Source organism: Oncorhynchus kisutch, linkage group LG5, assembly GCF_002021735.2.
Source record: "Oncorhynchus kisutch isolate 150728-3 linkage group LG5, Okis_V2, whole genome shotgun sequence".
Classification (NCBI taxonomy): domain Eukaryota; kingdom Metazoa; phylum Chordata; class Actinopteri; order Salmoniformes; family Salmonidae; genus Oncorhynchus; species Oncorhynchus kisutch.
This window is the reverse complement of record NC_034178.2, coordinates 36,719,461-36,742,166: the sequence shown is the minus strand read 5'-3', so window position 1 is coordinate 36,742,166 and position 22,706 is coordinate 36,719,461. Positions and strand designations below refer to the sequence as shown.

The following is a 22,706-nucleotide window of genomic DNA, read 5'->3' as shown; positions in this document are numbered from 1 at the left end:
CAGTCTTTCAGTTCCCACAGACATGTCAGTTTCATAGTGCTTGGATCAGTATCCCATCCTCACAGATAGAGGGAGAGTCAGAGGAAGAGAGCAGGAAGGGAGACAAATAGACTACCATTGCCGTTCCCTTTTACTGTGATGACATTTTGACTTGCAGTCGGGTGTCTCTTAACTTAATATAGTCAAAGTGCACCAACTGCTACAATAGCATCTGGGTCAGAGGAATGTAATACATGCAAGCAGTCATAAACCTTAAAAACAGAGAGCCATACTTGGTTTAACCCAGACCCCCACACACTCCCCAAGCCAGGGGTGGTCAATCCTGGTCCTGGAGAGCCATAGGGTGTGCATGCTTAGTAAGTTACATATCAGCATTAGTACACCTGATACAGCTTATTAAAGCCTTGATGAGAGGTTGATATGTTGAATCGGGTGTGTTTAGTGCTAGGCTGGAACAAAAGCCTGCCAAATGCAATTCACCTCCCATTCACAGACAGATCCCACAGTATAAGGATAATAAATATCAACTGACAAAAATTGCTATACGGTACATATTGTGAATAAATACCAGTGACATCACAGGGTCAGAGGGGATGTACTGGTTTGGAATGACGCTACAGACTGAACTCTGACCTAAAGGGTCACGATCTCATCTCACATTTTGACATTTTAGCAGACACTCTTATCCAGAGCGACTTACAGGAAAGCACACCTGCCACCCACATGTTATATTACAAACATACTCTGTAATACATACATGTTCATAGGGTATTTCATTTCAAGTTAAATAATAATTATATATTAATAACAACATATCCATTCAGAATCAAAAATAATACATATCATCGAATCTAAAATGAAAGACATATGTAAGATTAATTCTCTTTACAGACTATCAAGTAAAACATCTTCACACATTAAGATACTATGATGTACCATAGCTTCAGAGGAGAGTAGCTGTCATGTAATACTACCCTTCTGTTTGTGCCAAGGTTTAGAGAAGAAAAAAATGGTTTTCTTCATCATTGTAATCATCATCACCACCAACACCACCATCATTGTAATACTAAACGCAATTCCAGGAGATTCAAGTACAGGGTTGATGGTGAATCAAATCTGTCTTTGTGCAAAAAGAGGAATGTCTCCAAACAGAATGTAAGACACACACACTTAGTACATGATTGACTCAAGACAGATATATTCACTAGGGCCACCATTAGAAATGTCACCCGAGAGAAGAACTAGACACATACACTATTGTTCAAAAGTTTGGGGTCACTTAAAAATGTCCTTGTTTTTGTAAGAAATTCATTTTTTGTGTGTCCATTTTAAAATAACATCAAAATTATCAGACATAGAGTGTAGACATTGGTAATGTTGTAAATGTACTACTATTGTAGCTGGAAATTTTATTTACATTTTATTTTTTAAATTGAATATCTACATAGCAAAACACCAGTCCAAACGTCAACAGTGAAGAGGCAAATCGGGATGCTGGTCTTCTAGGCAGAGTTCCTCTATCCAGTGTTTGCCCATCTTCATCTTTTCTTTTTATTGGCCAGTCTGAGATATGGCTTTTTCTTTGCAACTCTGCCTAGAAGGCCAGCATCCCGGAGTCGCCTCTTCACTGTTGACGTTGAGACTGGTGTTTTGCTATGTAGATATTCCATTTAAAAAATAAAATGTTTTAAAACATTGTTTTTTTTGCGGATACTATTTAATGAAGCTGCCAGTTGAGGACTTGTGAGGCGTCTGTTTCTCAAACTAGACACTCTAATGTACTTGTCCCCTTGCTCAGTTGTGCACCGGGCCTCCCACTCCTCTTTCAATTCTGGTTAGGGCCAGTTTACGCTGTTCTGTGAAGGGAGTAGTACACAGCGTTGTACAGGATCTTCAGTTTCTTGGTAATTTCTCACATGGAATAGCCTTCATTTCTCAGAACAAGAATAGACTGATGAGTTTCAGAAGAAAGGTCTTTGTTTCTGGCCATTTTGAGCCTGTAATTGAAACCACAAATGCTGATGCTCCAGATCCTCAAATAGTCTAAAGAAGGCCAGTTTTATTGCTTCTTTAATCAGGACAACAGTTTACAGCTGTGCTAACATAATTTCAAAAGGGTTTTCTAATGATCCATTAGCCTTTTAAAATTATAAACTTGGATTAGCTAACACAACGTGCCATTGGAACACAGGAGTGATGGTTGCTGATAATGGGCCTCTGTACGCCTATTTAGATATTCCATTAAAAATCAACCGTTTCCAGCCACAATAGTAAATTCCAACATTTAGCAATGTCTACACTGTATTTCTGATCAATTCAATGTTATTTTAATGGATGAAAAATGTGCTTTTCTTTCAAAAATAAGGACATTTCTAAGTGACCCCATACGTTTGAACGGTAGTGTATATTATTATTATTGTTCTTCTTAATGGGTGGACCGCTGTGGATTCCTGCCTATGGATCCTCAAAATATCTTTCCCTTTTCTATCCCTATGAGCACTAATGCAAATGATGGAAATAGGGTTTGTTGAAAATGAATGAATGTGAATCTAGTCAGTGTGTTTTAGGATTTTAACAGTGATGTAAGTTGTACATTGCGGCTTGAAATGTTATCCAGGCGGATTGACTGACTGGTCCTCTATGTAGACCAATGGCTGCATCCCAAATTGCACCCTATTGTCACGGACGTCGTTGTGGAAATGACCGGACCAAGGTGCAGAGTGGTGGGAGTACATTTTCCTTTATTTATGTAAATGTCGCCAACAAAACAAGAAACAAAGAAACAACCGTAAAGCTTACTAGGGCTATAGTGCCACTAACAAAGTCAATTACCCACAAAATACAAAGGATAAAAGGCTGCCTAAGTATGATTCCCAATCAGCGACAACGATAGACAGCTGTCCCTGATTGAGAACCATACCTGGCCAAAATATAGAAACAGAAAACATAGAAATAAAGAAACTAGAATGCCCACCCTAGTCACACCCTGGCCTACCCAAAATAGAGAATAAAAGCTTCTCTATGGCCAGGGCGTGACACCTATTCCCTTTATAGTTTACTACTTTTGACCAGGGCCCATGTTACCATTACTGTATTATACCAATGACATTCTGCTGAGCCTGATTTCCCTTAGAAAGTTGGTCAACATCTGTGCCAGTTTCAGTACCATCTGTTCATCTCTGTCACTTTTTTGTTCTGATCCTCAAGTTCAAAATGACAGTAATTAACTGCTGCTGTATTTTGTTGCGCATTCCTTGGACCCTTGTACATTTTAGATCTGTTTATTCATAGGAACTAATTCATGATGTGTATTGCCAAATATAAGATTTCAAATCATTGTTTATTCACTGCAGCTAACCTGTAAGTTTGAGGGAGGTGCGAGTGTAACAGGTTTATTCTAGAGGCTATTGTTAGGGCATCTCTCAATGGGGATGTTATAGTAAAGGTATAAAAATGGAAAATCTATAGATTCCCCGGTAAATGTCTGAATTCTCTGTCTCACTGGTAAATCTAAAAGATTTCCTGATTTACCACTGCGACTGACAATCTATAGATTTACAGTTTTCACACGTTTACCGTAACAGAGTACCAAGCTAGTCATTGTGGTACAACTCCTGGCTATGATGAGTGACACCATTGTAAGTTAATTATTGAATGATATGTCTCCCATGAAACAATAGTCTGCTTAGATTAGACTAATGCAAAGCTGAACAGACTGATACACGATACAGGTAACCAATAAACTTTATTGGTGAATAAATAGGTTATTTCTTTACTATACAAGTGACATTTACATCTGTAAAATTCAATCTCTCAACACCAACCACATCTTGACCTCAAAAATGGCTACAAATCTCTCAAACAAATGGAAAAAAACACAAAGTGATTGACAGCATTTCAATTGTTAAAATTGCATTAGATTATGTCATCCTCTCAATAAATTACTGTCATATAAAGTGCTTTATATTCTTTATCATCAAAAAAATCGACATAATTTGATCACATTAAAGGGTGAGGACATAAGGTGGTCACAAAAATGACAGTCTGAATAAACTTGCTTGTTTGGTCTCATTCTATGAACTTAAGTATGGTGTGTCGTTACACTTTTGGTAACACTTTATTTGGATTGTCCCAAGTAGATGTTCAATAACTATCAACAACATTTCAACTATCCATTAACCCTAGCTCTAACCTTATCCTAACCCAAATCTTTACCTTAACCCTTACCCTAACGGTTATTCCAAACCTAACCCTAACTGTAACCTTAGCAAGCAGTTGCTTATCAACATACAGTATAGTTTGTTCAATCTCCTCTGTTTTCTCAGTGGCAGCTGTAAGCTGGGGTCGTGTCAGTGGTGGTCTTGTCTCAAAACTAAGACTGTTCTGCCTTGTTGTTCTACATAGTTATTAGAGGAAGGAAATATAGGAAGGCTCCCACACCACACTCTCACTTCAGTATCTTACCTAGTTATTTTCAGATGATCTCATTTTGCTCTTTTGTAGCTTTGGAAACGGTGTGTTTTCTATACCTGTCCACTCCTCTCCCTGTAGGCTTCAAAGACTCTCCCCACCCCTTGGTTGCAACCATTCTAATTTAGTGTACCTTGCGCGCGCAATCCATGTGCAATTCCTGGTCTCTGGCAGCTTTTGGAACTGCCGATCTGCAGTCAAGAACGGCAAGTTTATTTCCGCTTATGGTACACTTCAGTCCGTTGACTTTTCGGCCCTGACGGAGACATGGATCACCCCAGAGAACACTGCTACTCCAGCTGCTCTCTCTTCATCTGACTATGTTTTCTCTCAAAGTCTGAGAGCATCTGGTCGTCGCGGTGGTGGCACAGGGCTACTCGTTTCTCCTAAGTGGAAATGTTCTATCAGCCTTTCCCAGTCCCCTCTCACTCACAAGGCAGGCAATATGCTTGACCTCATTTTTCTACTAATCTCACTACAAACCCCCCCCCCCCCCTCCAGGTATCTGATCACTTCTTTGTTTCCTTTTCTGTCTCACTCTTCTCCAAACCTAGCCATTCAGCCCCTACCCAAATGGTCATGGTCTTCGCTCTTTCTCTCTCCCACTACTCTCTCTTCTTCTATTCTACCATCTCTCCCTTCTGCTAAATCCTTCTGTCTCCTGATTCTGCCTCGTCGGTCCTACCCTCCTCCCTTTCCGCATCTTATGACTCGCACTGTCCCCTTTCCTTCCAGCCCCTCCTGCTCCGTGGCTGAGTGAATCATTGTAAGTTTACAGAACAGGGTTGTGGACAGCTAAGCCGGTCAGGAGGAGCTCCTTCATATCCTCACATGGTCTCTCCTATCATTGCTATGCGGATGGCACTTAGATACTTTTCTCCTTCCCCCCTTCTGACACCCACCCTACTTTACTGAGTAAAAATGTACTTGCTATGCCTGTGATATGTGCTTGCCCCTCCTAGCGTTTTGAAGATGAATGCACTGTAACTCTGTAACTTGCTCTGGATAAGAGCGTCTGCTAAATGACTCAAATGTAAATAATATGACCAGCCGTAGATTATCTATATGGGATTATCCAAATAAAGTGTGACTGAACTTTCTTTTGCTGTCAGCCTACATGGGATGTGAGCAAGCCAGGCAAATCCTGGATTGTTTGAGGGATTGGTTTTGTCAGGTAAACCGGGTCAGAATTTACCATGGATTTGGATGGCAAGGTCAAATGTCCAACATTCTTATTTGGTGTTGGACTCATGATGATCTGCATGTGTTACGATGGAGTTACATACAGCACAGTTCCCTTTACTTTAAAAAACCTAACCTACAACCAAACATACACTAAGAAGAGGGAAGAGCTCAGTCAAGACTGAAAGCCTTTTTTGGAGAGCACAAGGGTTACTGGACCTGAAATGTTTTGTCTGGGGATACAGAACTATGATTAAACAACTGCACAGCAAAGAAAACATGCCCTAGTAAATGTTTTGTCAAAGAGCAGGTGCAATGTTTGATTCTTTGGCAACTGGGGTCACGACCAGGACCCAGGGTTAGGTGTCAAAGGAGTTCAAAGTTTGTGGAAGAAGTGCTACATGTGGGATCTGTTGCATGTTGTCCATGGGGTCCATCTCTGCCATGAAGGCTGGGTTCACTATTCCAGCTACACCAGAAGGGATAGAATTAATGGAATTGATTTAACTGACTGAAAGGTCTCTGAGGTGAGATTAGTGTTAGTAACTAAATGGTTTTAGTGTGGCTTTGGCATGTTTAAATTGGTTGGTTTCATTAGTCTTGAGTTGATGTGAAGAAGACTCTTACCTTCTACTCTATAGGCCCTCATGGGGAATAAATCGCCAGCAGCCTCGCCACCAGAGCCACAGTCTCCTTCAGAAAACTCAAAATCTGGAGGCAGAGCAAAACAGCCAATCAGAAAACAATGAAATGATGTTCATTTATGCAGGGGTAGCCTCTGCGGGCTTGTCAACAACCGTATGTTCTGGTTTTCAGGGGAAATGGAAGCGAGAGCCTGTGATGAGACTAGGGTTGTTGCAGTGACAGTATTACCACCACACCGGCGGTAATGAGTCATGACTGCAGTAAAATTACACTTGACTGTTGAATAGGGGTAATCTCTTATGCACTCTGGACATGCCTAGTAGTACCCAACTCTCTAACGACCATCAGGTCGCTAACGGCCTGGCACGCAGGACTCTAATGTCCATATAACCCATGGGTGTCAAACTCATTCCATAGAGAGCCTTGTGTCTGTGGGTTTTTGTTTTTTCCTTTCAATTAAGACCTAGATAACCAGGTGAAGGAAGTTCCTTACTAATCAGTGACCTTAATTCATCAAGTCCAAGGGAGATGTGAAAACCTGCAGACACTCGACTCTCCATGGAATGAGTTTACCACGTGATCTAACCACCCTGACATCAATGCAAATGCAATTGAAAATCACATCAAACACTTATCAAAATAGTATTGTGCTTTTAAAACACTCACCTCACTGTGATTGATCAATTTGAAGAAATAAGTTCAACAACAGGTTGAAACTGAGTGGAAAAATGGTGGCTGTGGATGTTGTTTCAAAGCCTAACAACGAAGTCGATAGCGCTGTCTAAGGTGATGATTAATTCAAAACACGCATCCGCATATTAGAGCTTATCCATACGCATAGGCCAAAATGAGCCCAGCCCAAATTATTTTGTTTAAATAATTATTGGGCCGTTATACAATACATAGCCTACCGCATATTACACAGGGCAGAATTTTTAAAATTAAAAACGGATTAACGATGTCTTTGGTAAATAATTAGTCTAGCCTATTCTCCAAAATTAAACAAATTCTACTAATCGCCTTTGAGTGGGACTGTATTATTATGCATACCACAGGAGGTTGGTGGCCCCTTAATTGGGGAGGACGGGCTTGTGGTAATGGCTGGACCGGTATCAGTGGAATGGTATCAAACACATGGTTTCCATACATTTTCATCATATCATAATGTTTCTTTAGACTGACCTAAAATAAATAATGGATTCATTGTGGTGGTGTACATTACATAGATTTATTTGCCTTTTTTAAATGTAGATGTTCCAAAGGCGGGTATCAGCAGCAGTCTTTTGTATGAAAATAACCGTCTGAAAAACATTCATGACTGTCACAGACCTAGACGCGACTTCTGTTTTTGGATGTTAACAAGGTGACACTCCATCTTAACTCCTCCACATTTACTGGATTGGATGAACAGTGCAGAAGAGAACCTTCCCCTAAAAGGTTTTATTCTCATCAAGACCAAAATGTGGGGGATCTAGTTTGAGCCATTTCTTTTACGCCTGTTACGTTAGGTTAATGTAGAGGTATCTAAGCCCAAATGGCAGAAAGCAAATGTAATCAGTAATCATCTTTCCCCCCTTAACCATTTCATATAATGCAAAAGAGAAGTGAAAAGCAAAGAGCAAGTACCTTTATCCCCATAAGGATGGTTTTTACTTTTATCCGAGGAGTTTCCATTTGGCATCTAAAAATGACATAACATGAAATTACACAACATACACATTACATTGCCTATAAGAGGATGGCTATGAGGTCGGACATGGAGGAAGGGGGAAAAAGTGCCTTCACCCCTGACCTTTTGTGGTTTATCTTTCTTTTGATGCTTGGTTTGGATCTTCTTGGCAGGGGCGACACCCATTTTGGCTGACTTGAATGACTCTAGACGGCTTCTCATTGTTCTCTGGAAGATCTCTTGCACCTCATTCTCATCCCTGTTGGTTTCGAGGTGGCTCCGACTGTACCTGTGTCTGTGCTGTTGAGGGAATGAGAGGAAGAGAACAGGGTAACTGACCATCTTAATCTGTGTATGGCTGATTGTGGATTGACAAGATGCAGGAGATGCTTTAGGAGACAGAATCCCCATACATTTACTCCCAAAGATTGGGATTTCCCTTTGAGTACAGTATCAACAAAAAGAAAAGGTAAAAGGATTACAACTGGCCTGTTAGCACACAAACTAATCCTAATCCTGAGATTCTCCTTTGAGTTTGTTTTTAAGTCCAGGACACGGCTTAATCGATGTCCGGGAAACCGCCCCTGAGATTTTTGAGTGCTTTAATACCTGTTTCCTGCCTCTGTACAAGTGCTGCTGCAGTAGATGGTGTGCATTAAAGTCCTCTGACTCCCTCATTGTCAGGTCCTGCTCATGCATGTCTAGGCAGACAGAGGGCACAATGTCCTGTCTAGAAGGGAAGAAATATAAATGTACACTGTTGTTGTTTAGCTGGCCACTGGAGGGCAGACACTGAAAACGTACCAGACCTACAGTATTTCAAGTGTTACAGTACATTGAGGAGCAAGGAGAAGGATCTTACTCTACAAAAAGTTAGTGTCTACTAACCATGCTTTTGCTACTGTATGCTTTTGTTTCTATTTTGAATCATCATATTTGGTGGTATAATAATAGTAGTTACTTAAAACTATTAGAAAGAAAGATTATATGTCATCATGGCATCAGCTAATTGGGATCCAGATAAAGATGACAAATCACAAATCCCTCTCCCCTGAATTCTGCAAATTATAAAAAGTATAAGAACAAATCTACTCACCTACTTCGGATGCCCCCCAAAATATATTTTACTAACAAATTCCAAGAATTCTTCAATAATATAAAGGAAACTTGGAAAATAATAGATCAACTGTTGGAGAAGATAAAGACATCTACAACTATTCAAATAAGACCTATAGTGATCCTGATGTTATTTAATAACATTTTTGTGAATGTGTGTTCCTCTCTGTCAAAGAACATTTAGAAAACTGATGGTAAATCCCTTGGATTATGTTTAAGGGACATTTCCCTTCTCTGCTTCCTTGATGTAATGTTTCTCATAAATAAGTCATGTTTATGCTAGACATCCTGCATCTTCCAATGAAACAGTTCCCTGTGATGGTATGCATTTATAGTTGCCATAGAATGAAAAAGGGGTTTACGTTTATATGTCCGCCAACCCAAGTTAATGATGCATGTGTTTTAGACAGCATCCCAAATGACACTCTAGTCCCTATTTATTGCATGACCAGAACCCTAAAGTCAGGAAATGTTGCTTACAAGATAGAGGAGAGTGGAACATGATCCGGTCCCATATTATCTGCCATGATGTCAGGCATAATCTCAGAGAAACTGGCACGAAACTTCTTATTGAAATCCACATCGGCCTTGGTCTCATTCCGAACGAACGCCAATGAGCCTCTGCGTTCTCCCTATGGTGGGAGCATAAGAAGACTTCATGGTATGCCATCCAATTTCTTTATTTGTTAATGTTACTGTAGATCAGTGATCTTGGTGGTCGATATATTGCGTTTGTAAATACAGTATTAAGTTGTCATGGCTTTCCCTGACCTTGTGAGTTGCTCTTACCTCCTTTACATAGCTCATGGCATCCTTCAGGTTGAGCTGGTGGAAGATGTTGAATATGTAGTCACGGGATTTCCTGGCAGAGGGCTTCATCAAGAACCAGCACAACCACCTCTCCTCAAAGTTATGCCACCTTAGAAGGATACGAGAAGATAGGAAAAGGATAGAATTCTAAAAATCTGTGCTAACGTTCTGTCTTTCAAGGTATGGTATGTGATATATTAATTCAAACTGTACTTATGATAATAACTTATTGAAGTTGATAATGTGATGTTAGTGTCCAAATACTTGTCTCTCATGTAGTTATGTCCTATTTGTCCAGAAATGTCCTCTATGGCGACAAGCATGTGGTCAAAGGTCTGAACAAATAAAAATGAATGGTGAGTCATGGATTTATTTTGTCAAGAATATATTTAGGTCAACCAATTTCAATACTGTTAGATTAAATGGTTGATGCCTTGTAAAATAAGGGTTCAGCTATATTGGAGGTGGGTTTTGACTTTTGTGGTCTGACCCTGAAGATCTGACACAACAAAAGGTGAAACTTTACTTTGTGGATTTATAAGAGAGATGTATGGTTAGTTATCTGATTCTCAGGTTGATGAACAACAAAGACTTCTAACCAAATATTTACCCTATTCTGTATTTTTTCAGCTAGTGTGAGTTCTGTCACAGCTGCTCTCTTCACTTTCAGCCAGGTGACCAGTGGTTTCATGGTTATTCCCTGCACCAAAGAAGAAGAATATATAGTAAACTGGTAATTAACATATGCCAGTCTATTCAAGTCAAGACATATTACACTATGGAAGAAAAACATTTAAACTAATGAAATCGCAATGGACTGAAGTTTTACATTTAAATTAGCCATTTTACCTGCAGCATGACAGTGAAGTACACCACTATGAGGGTGGTGCTGACCATCAAATTCTTCTCTTTGAATTTATTCTCATCCAGCATGGCCACAAGGCCGTAGGCAACTGCCCCTCGCAGGCCACCGTAGCTCATCACCACCTGATCAATGAACTCCAAGGGAACCAGTCGGTACTTGTTCAATATCCAGGTAAGGAGAAAGACCCCTGTGATATAAACACACAAACATACATAGACACACAGAGTGTTAGTGCTGGTAATGTGAAGCCTTGAATGAGAATCTTTGAGTAAAATACTGAGCTACATACACAGGGATTGCAAGTTTATAATCAGCCCTAAGCTTCCAAACTACAATATTGTTCATCCTATGAAGAGTGAAATGGAGTCAGCAGTGATTTCACAAAATCATACTAAAGATCAAAACTGACCTATGAACCTGAACACAAAGATGAAGAGGAGTGTGAGGAGGATGAAGCCTGTGTTCCAAACCCATACAGCTGGATCTATGGCCGAGATGCCGAGGAAGACAAAGATGATGGTTTCTGAGCCATTGGCTAACACCTTCATGACGTATCGTACTGTGGTGACCGACCTCTCATCCATGTTGGCATTGATATACTTCTGACAGCAGATGCCACAAAACACGATCCTATGGCACAGCAGGCAAATGGATCGTATTTCATGGTGAGTAGAGGGTCCAAAGATTATGGACCATAATCTTCTATAAGGCTCATACTGTACATACAGTGAATTCAGACTACTTGACTCTCCACATTTTGTTATATTACAGCCTTATTCTAAAATGGATTAAATAGTTTTTTTTCCCCATCATAAATCTACACACAATATCCCATGATGACAAAGCCAAAATAGGTTTTTAGAAATGTTTGCAAATGTATTTAAAAAATGTAAAAACTTCAGATGCATCAGATGTCCTGGACTCCACAATTCCGCGACCTCAACCAAATTGAGATGGTTTGGGATGAGTCGGACCGCAGAGTGAAGGACAAGCACCCAACAAGTGCTCAGCATATGTGGGAACTCCTTCAAGACTGTTGGAAAAGCATTCCAGGGGAAGCAGGTTGAGAGAGTGCCAAGAGTGTGCAAAGCTGTCATCAAGGCAAATGGTGGCTCTTTGAAGAATCTCAAATATATTTTGATTTGTTTAACACTTTGGTTACTACATGATTCCATATGTGTTAATTTCATAGTTTTAATGTCTTATTCTACAAAGTAGAAAATAGTAAAATTAAAGAAAAACCCTTGAATAAGTAGGTGTTCTAAAACTTTTGAACGGTAGCGTAAGTATTCAGACCATTTACTCAGTACTTTGCTGAAGCACCTTTGACAGCAATTTCAACCTCGAGTATTCTTGGGTATGACGCTACAAGCTTGGCACACCTGTAGTTAGGGAGTTTCTCCCCTTCTTCTCTGCAGATCCTCTAAAGCTCTGTCAGGTTGGATGGGGAGCGTAGCTGCACAGCTATTTTCAGGTCTCTCCCAGAAATGTTCGATCAAGTTCAAGTCCAGGCTCTCGCTGGGCCACTCAAGGGCATTCAGAGTCCTGATGCCACTCCTGTGTTGTCTTGGCTTGGTGCTTAGGGCCGTTGTCCTGTTAGATCATGAACCCGCTCCGGAGTAGGTTTTCATCTCTCTGTACTTTGCTCCATTCATCTTTCCCTCGATTCTGACTAGTCACCCAGTCCCTGCCTCTGAAAAACATCCCCATAGCATGATGCTGCCACCACCATGCTTCATCTTTGGGATGGTGCCAGGTTTCCTCTTGTTATTCAGGCCAGGTTTCATAAGACCAGAGAATCTTGTTTCTCATGGTCAGAGTCTTTAGGTGCCTTTTGGCAACTCCAAGCGGGCTGTCATTTGCCTTTTACGGAGGAGTGGCTTCTGTCTGGCCACTCTACCATAAAGGAATGATTGGTGGAGTGCTGCAGAGATGGTTGTCCTTCTGGAAGTTTCTCCCATCCCCACAGAGGAATTCTGGAGCTCTGTCAGAGTGACCATCGGGTTCTTTGTCACCTCCCTGACCAAAGCCCTTCTCCCCCGAATGCTGAGTTTGGCCGGGCGGCCAGCTCTAGGAAGAGTCTTGATGCTTTGAAACTTCTTCAATTTAAGAATGATGGAGGCCACTGTGTTCTTGGGTACCTTCAATGCTGCAGTAATGTTTTGGTACCCTTCCCCAGATCTGTGCCTCGACACAATCCTGTCTCGGAGCTCTACAGATAATTCCTTCGACACTATGGCTTGGTTTTTGGGCTGTCATGCACTGTCAACTGGGGGACCATATATAGACAGGTGTGTGCCTTTCCAAAGCATGTCCAATCAGTTGAATTTACCACAGGTAGACTCCAAATCAAGTTCCAGAAACATCTCAAGGATGATCAATGGAAACAGGATGAAACTGAGCTCAATTTCGAGTTTGAGCTCAAGGGTCTGAATACTTATGTAAATAAGGTATTTCTGTTTTTTATTCTTAATGGATGTGCAAAAGATTTCTACAAGCCTGTTTTCCTTTTGTCATTATAGGGTGTAAATGTTTTAATCCATTTTAGAACAAGGCTGTAACATTAAAAAAAGGTGGAAAATGTAAAGGGGTCTGAATACTTTCTGGATGCACTGTACTAAGTAACTGAAATACATATCCAAATCGATTACAGCCAAGTGGAAAAATCATGTTAGGTTGTGTTTTGAATAGAACATCCCTTTACGGAAAGGGTATTGTTGGCCTAATAAATCAACATAACACTCAGAAGCACTTACGACAGGATAGCGGATAGCGAGAGCATCTCAGCTGTCAGGTAGGAGAGGTAGCCCAGGATGAAGATGAAGCCTGGCTCGATGATCTGGATGTTCTTTGTGCATCTGGTCAGGAGCGAGATCAGCAGAGCAAAGATAATACCAACCAGGGAGCCTCCGAATGCCACCACGAAGAACGAGACTACACATGGTAGAGAGGGAGAGATTGAGAGTGCGAAAGAGGAGTGAGAAAGAGGAAGAGAAAGACGGACATATGGAGAGGCAAACAGTGAACAAAGATATTGATTATTTCATGAATACATAACATTTTAGTTAAACAGATTACATAATCTACTGCTTGTTGCATTACCCTTTCTGTTTGCTTCAAGATGGCACAAGAAGTTGTCATTATTGATTACACGACAGGATTGTTAATGGCTTGGCATTTGGCCTGAGAATCCAACGCTGAAAATGTGCATCCCAAATGGCACCCTATTCCCTATATAGTGCACTTAATAGGGAAACAGTCATTTGGGATGCAAAAAGTATGTGGATCTTACATACTTATGCCTTTAATGATCTCTACAGCATCGATTTCTGCCCCTCCCAGCGACACGAATGCATCAAACACATTGAACAGCACCTAAGGGAACATGGACATAAAGATGACTGGTCACTGAGGAGGTGGGGAGGTTAGGGAACCAAATGCAACCAAATCAATAGAACAGTATGTTCTTTAATGCAGTGGTGTTTAAAGTCTGTGTCGTGGAATTGCAGTGGGGTGGGAATTTAAATTTAAAAAAAATTGCAACTTTATTTTTTATTTTGGAGGGGGGAAACTATATATATAATATATATGGGACAATATACAAACGGTATATAGAAAGATCATTTGAAAAATGTAATTGTATTGAGTAAATGTATGTATTGGTTCTCCTAGAAAGCTGAAAATGCAGTGGATTGAAGGTTATTAGTTCAAGTTATTTGAAAATATAAATTGACTAAATGTAACGTTGTGTAATTAGATTTTGGGTGGGGTTGTGTCACCAGAAAAAAATGAGCATCCCCAGAAATTATGGCCAAAAAATGAGCATCCCCAGAAGTTATGGCCAAAAAATGAGCATCCCCAGAAAGTATGGCCAAAAAATGAGCATCCCCAGAAAGTATGGCCAAAAAATGGGGTCCCTGCTGAAAAAGTTTGAATAATGGGGTCCCTGCTTTATTGTGTTATAATCACTGGAATAAATGGTGTAGTCTATCCATTGGACAAACAGAATTATTCCTGGTCTATTTGTATGTGATTTATGTTGTTATGTACAAACGGACAGCATTCTCAGAGTGAAGCACATGACTGATGCATGCAGTTCAGCCAAGGAGCCCTGCCTTGGACTGCAGTTTGTGTATTCACTTTGTACTTCAATCATTGGATATATCTTTGCAATGATAAAGTTCACTAAAGCAACACATTTCAAAAGTTGAGTACATTTTGTGGGCGAAAAACTATAGTGTAAACATGAATTCAGCGGCCTATTCTTAGTCTACATACTGAACTTCTTCTGACCAGAGACACACCATTTGGGTGTCATTTGGGACATGGCCTAATAATGCTGAATGAGGATGAAAATGTGAGACAAACCACTGTGACACCATCGTTGAGGAGGGACTCCCCAAACACCATGATGAACAGGACCTCGTTGACATGGACCTCCTCAAACACGGCAATTACAGCCACGGGGTCCACAGCAGCAATTAGACTCCCAAACAACAGGAACTGAAGGAGACCAATGTCAATATCACCTGCAGAGGCCCAGAGTGAAAGGTATAATGATCTCAGACCTTTAAACTACATTACCCGTTAACTTGCTGATTGAGGACCTCACAAATGCCAGTTTCAATCATCAGTTCAAGCTTTGGTCGGGCCAGTTCCAAATGACAGCCTATTTCCTGTATAGTCACTACTTTTTACCAGGACCCCCTGGTCAAAAGAAGTGTACCACTGTATAGTGAATGGGGTGCCATTTGGGACAAACATGTTGGCTGCCTTACCCATGGCCCCGCCCAACCAGCACCCCCAGAGGCCGAGACCCACAGTGGCAGCGTTCCAGCAGGTGCCAATCACAGCGTAAACCAGGATGGCGCCCATGTTGCTGAAGAACAGCTTGTTGGGCATGAAGTAGCCTGCATCCAGGATGACTTGGGGCAGCAGGTAGAAGAAGAAGACGGTGGGTGTCAGGGTGAAGGTCTGCATCTTGTCTGCCCCGTAGATGATGCCGCCCAGGATCCAACCGATGATGATGAGGAGGGCGCTCTCCGGGATCACACTGGTCAGGTTGTGGTTCAGCTCGACCACTGTTGGGGAACAGAGAGAGACAAGAGACAAAGTCTGTGATACGTAGAGGAAATGAGAGCCAAAGAGTGTCAGCGAGTAGAAAAGATTACAGGGATAATTTTGATAGATTCAGGTGCAGACGAGCCAAGTCAAACAGACCTAAACCATAAACTGTCTCAGGTACCAACCCAGTCAATTATTTCTGCTTCATTACTCCAATGATGCCTCAGAGAGAGTTCATGGCGCTTGTGCTCTGCTCACTGTCTGGCAAACCTCTGAAGTCAACATCAACTTTTCAGGGCCGAGTCGCTGGCACTATTTGAGCATAATTGGGTAATGAGTTCAGTCAACCTCACACGTTCTTGATCCCTGGAGTTGTGTTCATAAAACATCTCAGAGTAGGAGTGCTGATTTAGGCTCAGTTTAGTTTTGCCTTTAAGATCCCACTGAATATGCATACATGAACTGGGAGGACCTGATCCTAGATCAGAACTCATTCTCTGAGACGCTTTATGAATACGGGGTCTGGCCTCCCTACACTTTGTTGATCCTTGGGCAATAACGGGATCAAGATGCCCACAGGATACTAGGGAGTCAGACATTGACATCTGTTCCTTCTTGACAACTTTCTTGGGCTTCACACACAGGAAGGTGCTGAAACTCAAATCCCTAACTAAACGGTAAAGCAAAGAGATTAAAATGTGTGAGGATATGACGTCTGTAAATGATCAACCATTTCGGATGACTGAGAAAGTCTTTTGAACCCTGGAGTATGATTCATTAGCAGCGTACCATTATAAATGTGCTCATCACTCACTCACACTCTGGATAAGTTACATGAGGCAGGGATTTCTCATAAGTCATAAATGTTTTTTATCAGATTCTACTTATTCAGATGACCTCTTCTCTATCTTAATGTGGAGATATTCACTGACAATGCACAGCAACATCTGGATTTGTCATCCACCCACAGTGCTGAGGGTTGTATCTTTCCGGTACCTCAGGGTTGTATATTCTGCTGAGGTGTTTCAGGCTACAGGTTGCTCTTGACTGCTGGAAGCTCAATTAAAGATTAAGTTTAGATTCTCCTTTACTATTCTGTTTATTTATCCTCGAGGACCTTGGCTGTGAAAAGAAAATATTTAGCAAGTTGCAAAGCTGTTGGGAGAGTTATAATCCATTTTATGTGTTACTTATACTCAAGTGATGTATACCCAACACTCCGGATCTGGGATAAATTAGTTAAATGTTAAGTAAACAAATAGATAAGCTGTTGTTCAAAGGATTTTCCCTTTGTGACATGTATGGTTATTGGTTAGTTACACGGATTGAGACCACTCCAGACTAACTCTTAGAAAGTATCTTTGAGTAAATTATTCTTCACTTGTTTGGAGAAACTTTTAACTGAATAAAACATGCATTTTTGTTCCTCGTTTGCTCAGCTTTTTCTTTCCTTCTAAATGTTCAACTTTTTTTGCCACTGTTTTGGACATAAGCACTGTTCCTGTCTGAAGCACAGTGATTGGCCTTGAGAATAGAAAGTACTGTATGTAAGAAGATGCCATATTCAAACTTATTTCACACCTACTCAAAAATTGTCAACATTTCTGAACAGTTATCTATGGAATGTCTTAATATATCCCATGAACTTGAGTAAAACGCTAAAAGCACTTGGTCGGGAGAACAGAGTGTTGCCTTGATAACACTGACAAAAGCTACAGTTACCAGACAGTAGTAGCGTTATGCTGGGCCTATTTATGGCACAAATGCTACACAAAAGACAGATTTTGTTCTCACTGGAGGGATGGTATTGCCTGCTACCTTTGATCAGTCTGGTGTTTAAAATTGACCTCAAATCCTATTCTTCCCCTCTAGGTCCTACGGTCTTACATACATACATACACAGTATACAGTGGCAAGAAAAAGTATGTGAACCCTTTGGAATTACCTTTGGAATTACATCTATGTCACAAAAATATACAAATACAGTCTGCTTAAACTAATAGCACACAAACAATTATACATTTTCATGTATTTATTGAATACACTGTGTAAACATTCACAGTGTATGGTGGGAAAATATGTGAACCCTTGGATTTAATAACTGGTTGACCCTCTTTTGGCAGCAATAAACTCAACGTTTTCTGTAGTTGCAGATCAGACCTGCACAACGGTCAGAAGGAGTTTTGGACCATTCATCTTTACAAAACTGTTTCAGTTCAGCAATATTCTTAGGATGTCTGGTGAACCACTCAAGGTCATGCCGCAGCATTTTAAATCGGGTTGAGGTCAGAACTCTGACTGGGCCACTCCAGTAGGCATATTTTCTTCTGTTGAAGCCATTCTGTTGTTGATTTACTTCTGTGTTTTGGGTCGTTGTCCTGTTGCGTCACCCCACTTCTGTTGAGCTTCAATTGGCGGACAGATAGCCTGATATTCTCCTGCAAAATGAAAAACATGGGAATTCATATTTTTTTTCCGGTCCTGACTAGTCTCCCGGTCCCTGCCGCTGAAAAACATCCCCACAGCATGATGCTGCCACCACCATGCTTCACCGTAGGGATGGTGCCAGGTTTCCTCCAGACATGATGCTTGGAATTCAGGACAAAGAGTGAAATCTTGGTTTCATCAGACCAGATAATCTTGTTTCTCATAGTCTGTGAGTCTGCAGGTGCCTTTTGGCAAACTCCAAGTGGGCTGTCATGTGCCTTTTACTGAAGAGTGGCTTCCCTCTTGCCACTAACATAATGGTCTGATTGGTGGAGTGCTGCAGAGATGGTTGTCCTTCTGGAAGGTTCTCCCATCTCCACAGAGGAACTCTAGAGCTCTGTCAGAGTGACCATCGGGTTCGCGCTTCTACACCTGCATTGCATGCTGTTTGGGGTTTTAGGCTGGGTTTCTGTACAGAACTTTGAGATATCAGCTGATGTACGAAGGGCTATATAAATCAATTTGATTTGATTTGATTTGATGATCATTTCCCTGACCAAGGGATTGCAAAGTTTGGCCGGGCAGCCACCTCTAGGAAGAGTCTTTGTGTTTCCAAACTTCTTCCATTTAAGAATGATCGAGGCCACAGCATTTTTGGGGACCTTCTATGCTGCAGAAATGTTTTGGTACGCTTCCCCAGATCTGTGCCTCGACACAATCCTGTCTCGGAGCTCTACCGACAGTTCCCTCGACCTCTTGGCTTGGTTTTTGCTCTGACATGCACTGTCAACTGTCAGACCTTATATAGAGAGTTCTGTGCCTTTCCAAATCATGTCCAATATATTGAATTTACCACAGGTGGACTCCAATCAAGTTGCAGAAACATCTCAAGGATGATCAATGGAAACAGGATGCACCTGAGCTCAATTTTGAGTCTCATAGCAAAGGATCTGAATACTTATGTAAATAAGGTATTTCTGTTTTTTATTTTTAATACATTTGCAAACATTTCTAAAAACCTGTTTTCCTTTGTCTCATGGGGTATTGTGTGTAGATTGCTGAGTATTTTTATTTATTTAATCTATTTTAGAATAAGGCTGTAATGGAACAAAATGTGGAAAAAGTCTGAAGGCAACGTAGGCTTCCCTGATCAAATCAAATTTTATTAGTCACTTGTGCAGTTGTAGACCTTACCGTGAAATGCTAACTTACAAGCCCTTATCCAACAATGCAGTTCAAGAAATAGTGTTAAGAAAATATTTACTAAATAAACTAAGTATATCCTAGTATATAGGTCCTGGATGGCAGGGAGCTTGGCCCCAGTGATGTACTGGGCCGTACACACTACCTTCTGTAGCACCTTACGGTCGGATGCCCGAGCAGTTGCCATACCAGGAGGTGATGCAACCGGTCAGGACGCTCTCGATGGTGCAGCAGTGTAACCTTTTGAGGATCTGGGGACCCATGCCAAATCTTTTCAGTCTCCTGAGGGGGAAAATAGGTAGTCGTGCTCTCTTCACGACTGTCAGTAGTCTACGCTGATTTTTTTTAAAGATATTAGCAATGGACAACTGCAAATGTGTTGCTACAGCTCTCAACAACATTGCTGCCCTGAATTTAGCAGACTCTATCGATAAAGCTCAGTGGGAGAATGTTGTGATGGGCTGACTTTCCCTGACTCTGAAAAGGAATCAGATGATTAAGAAATCTTTGACTTGGGTGACAACAAATAACAACATTGTCATTGCACCAGACATTGCAGAGTTTTGTGATGACACATCAACAGTGTTGTTGTCACAGAAGAAGTGGACCAAATTTTGAACTCAGTGTAATGTCCAGTAGAAGCAGAGTATGAGAAGGAGATGGACAAAATGTGGAAGTTTGATTGCAAATGAGAGAGACGAAAAGATAACTCAGAAGGTCTTGCAGAAACATCTTGTAAAAGGTGTAAAAGGTGTTAAAAGGTCTTGTAAAAAACAACTCTCACTGGATTACATCTACAAATAAAGGGAATATTGAACATTGTTTAATACTGTTTGCTAGCTAGCGAACGTAAGTTGGCTGGCTAGCTAGCTAGTCAACATTAAACCTAGCTAACTAGTTGCTTGGTAGCTAATGCCAGCTAACATTATAAATCATATCTCATTTAGTCAGAAATCTGCTTGCATCGCTAGTTATACAGTAGCCTACTGTTAGCTAGATGATTGGTTAGCTTTACCTGCAGATTAATGCTGTATCATTTCATGCATGGTGGCTGGCTAAGTGTATGACAATCTGTTTGTATTACTAAACTGTATGGGTTGGGATTATGGTACATTTATATGTTTAGCTATTTAGCTTGCTACATGTCTCAACAAAAGAGTCCACAGATGATAACATGACCCATAAACTTAGCCAGATGTGTTTGGGGGTGATATGGCCATCTATTGTGTTTCATGAACATGTGAACAAGTCTAGACAATAGAGACCCATCCACTTAGCTACGGTAGATGAGTCTGGGGGGTGGTTTGATTGGATATACATTGTGTTTACTAGAGACAATATGAAGAACAAAGTGTTTGGATATAGGCCAAGGACTAGATAAAGTGTATTTTTACCAAGAGAATTTCCTTTTTATAGGCTACTACTTTCACCACTTGTTTTCTACACTACCTTAATCACTCGGTTTAGCACATGGCCTCACGTGAAGACTCAAATGGGGGAGATGGTTGGGGCTAAAGCTGAAAAGGGTGTGAACGATGCTGAATGGGAATACTCAAAAAAGAGCTCTCCAGCAAGTGAGAAACGTTCAAGTGGATTTTCTGGAATAACAAGTTAATCACATTTCAAATAGGCATAACTTTCCCAGATTTCGCCAACTGCAGTGTATGATATACAATTTTGATGCTCGGAGTCTGTACTTTTTTCAAATGTACAAAAAGTCAATATTGTAAATGGTACATAACACTCAATTGGGAAATGTAGTCACATATCTGTCTGCCAGCATATTTTTGTCTGATACTAACTCCACAGTATATTCTCTGACATAGCAGTTTGTGTCTAACAATATTCTAAATTATGAAATAACTTTCCAAAGTGGAGCCTGAGTACAGTCTGGGTCTCCTGTTGAAGAACTTAACTGCTCTTCCTAAAGGTTTAAAACACTGAATTAAAACAATAATTTAGCATAATTTTCATTAGGACTGAATTGAAATTAGATACCAATGTCTGATAGATAGGCCATTGGAGCTGATCGCATCCCTCTCTGTATACATACCCATCTTGGATACCCCAGCCACAAGTATCCATAAGGCGATGAGATAGGGGGCTTCCACATGGTGCCACTTAAAGGTCACGATTTGTATCCCTGAGATGCTGGACCCATGGCCCCCTCCAGCCTGGCTGTGGTTTGATCCCACCACCCCTGGCTCCGGGTGCGACCCCTGGGTTGCTCCCACCTCTGTACCCTCAACAACCAGGCGGACTGTGCAAGTAAAAAATGTTGTCCCTAGTAGCCAGAGGCAAGTTCTGCATGCCATTTCACCAAATAAGTAGATCGATAAAGAAATCAAATGCAGAAAAACTTGTTCTCAAAGTTCTTTGAGTAGTCCTCTTTCTTTCTCACTCTCTGAAGACTTGATCGGGTCACAGTGGTGTGGGCCAGGCGGGTGCCTGAGGGCGGTGGTGCAGTGAGGGCAGAGGTGTACGGACTCACAGGCTCAGCCGTTTATATATCTTCTCGGGGGGGGGGGGTAAAGTACCTCCTCTGTAGGGCCACTGCTCCTGGTTACTCAGTCACGTTGAGCAGTGTCTGCATTGTTTCGGTCCCTCAGTCTACTGTACTCAATCAAGGGCAGAGATTACTATGCCACTCTCAAGGAGGAAACGTCATTCCAAAAGTGTGCTTTCATGCCGGATACAAAGTTGTTACATTTGATCTGTGGGTATTTTTAGGACCGGTTTTCGGTGTGGAATTTCAGTTCATTATTTGCATGCCTGGTTGTGCATTGTGCTGAGCCAAGGTTAACTTTGATTATGTATTTTGGATTAAGTTAAAATAATTCAACTGTTCTGCAATTTGAACAGCATACACCTGCTAAGTAATGCCTGATAGCTTGTCTTAATGATTGATGTGTATATTTCACAATATTTGTTCATGTACTCTTGTGGGAATTAGAATGCACTTTCTTTCAGGAATATTATAAACATGATACAATGTACATTGTTTCAAACATGATACAATGTATTGACTGCATCTAGGTGGTGAGTGTAGGCAACAACACATCTGCCACGCTGAACCTCAACACAGGGGCCCCTCAAGGATGAATGCTCAGTCCCCTCCTGTTTTTGGCAACTGATCATCATCTGACCGCAAGGTGCTACAGAGGGCATAGTGATGGGAAGTAGAGGAGCAGAGGGTGCTGCAGCACCCCCTGAAAAATCTGAATTTAAAAAATGATATATATATATATATATTTG

General features: G+C 41.1%; 1 protein-coding gene across 1 annotated transcript; it reads right to left on the bottom strand.

The window, feature by feature from the left end:
• Positions 1-3,726: 3,726 nt before the first annotated feature.
• LOC109891005 (sodium/hydrogen exchanger 3) lies at positions 3,727-21,949 on the bottom strand. The gene is made up of 16 exons (XM_020483238.2): positions 21,505-21,949; positions 15,536-15,838; positions 15,126-15,286; positions 14,054-14,132; positions 13,514-13,691; positions 11,167-11,387; positions 10,742-10,944; positions 10,503-10,592; positions 10,157-10,227; positions 9,872-10,001; positions 9,563-9,714; positions 8,576-8,696; positions 8,090-8,266; positions 7,924-7,978; positions 6,280-6,363; positions 3,727-6,121 (listed from the first exon to the last, which is right to left on the bottom strand). Exons 1-16 carry the CDS (start codon positions 21,764-21,766, stop codon positions 6,012-6,014), a joined length of 2,397 nt encoding a protein of 798 aa, XP_020338827.1. The 5' UTR covers positions 21,767-21,949; the 3' UTR covers positions 3,727-6,011.
• Positions 21,950-22,706: the final 757 nt, after the last annotated feature.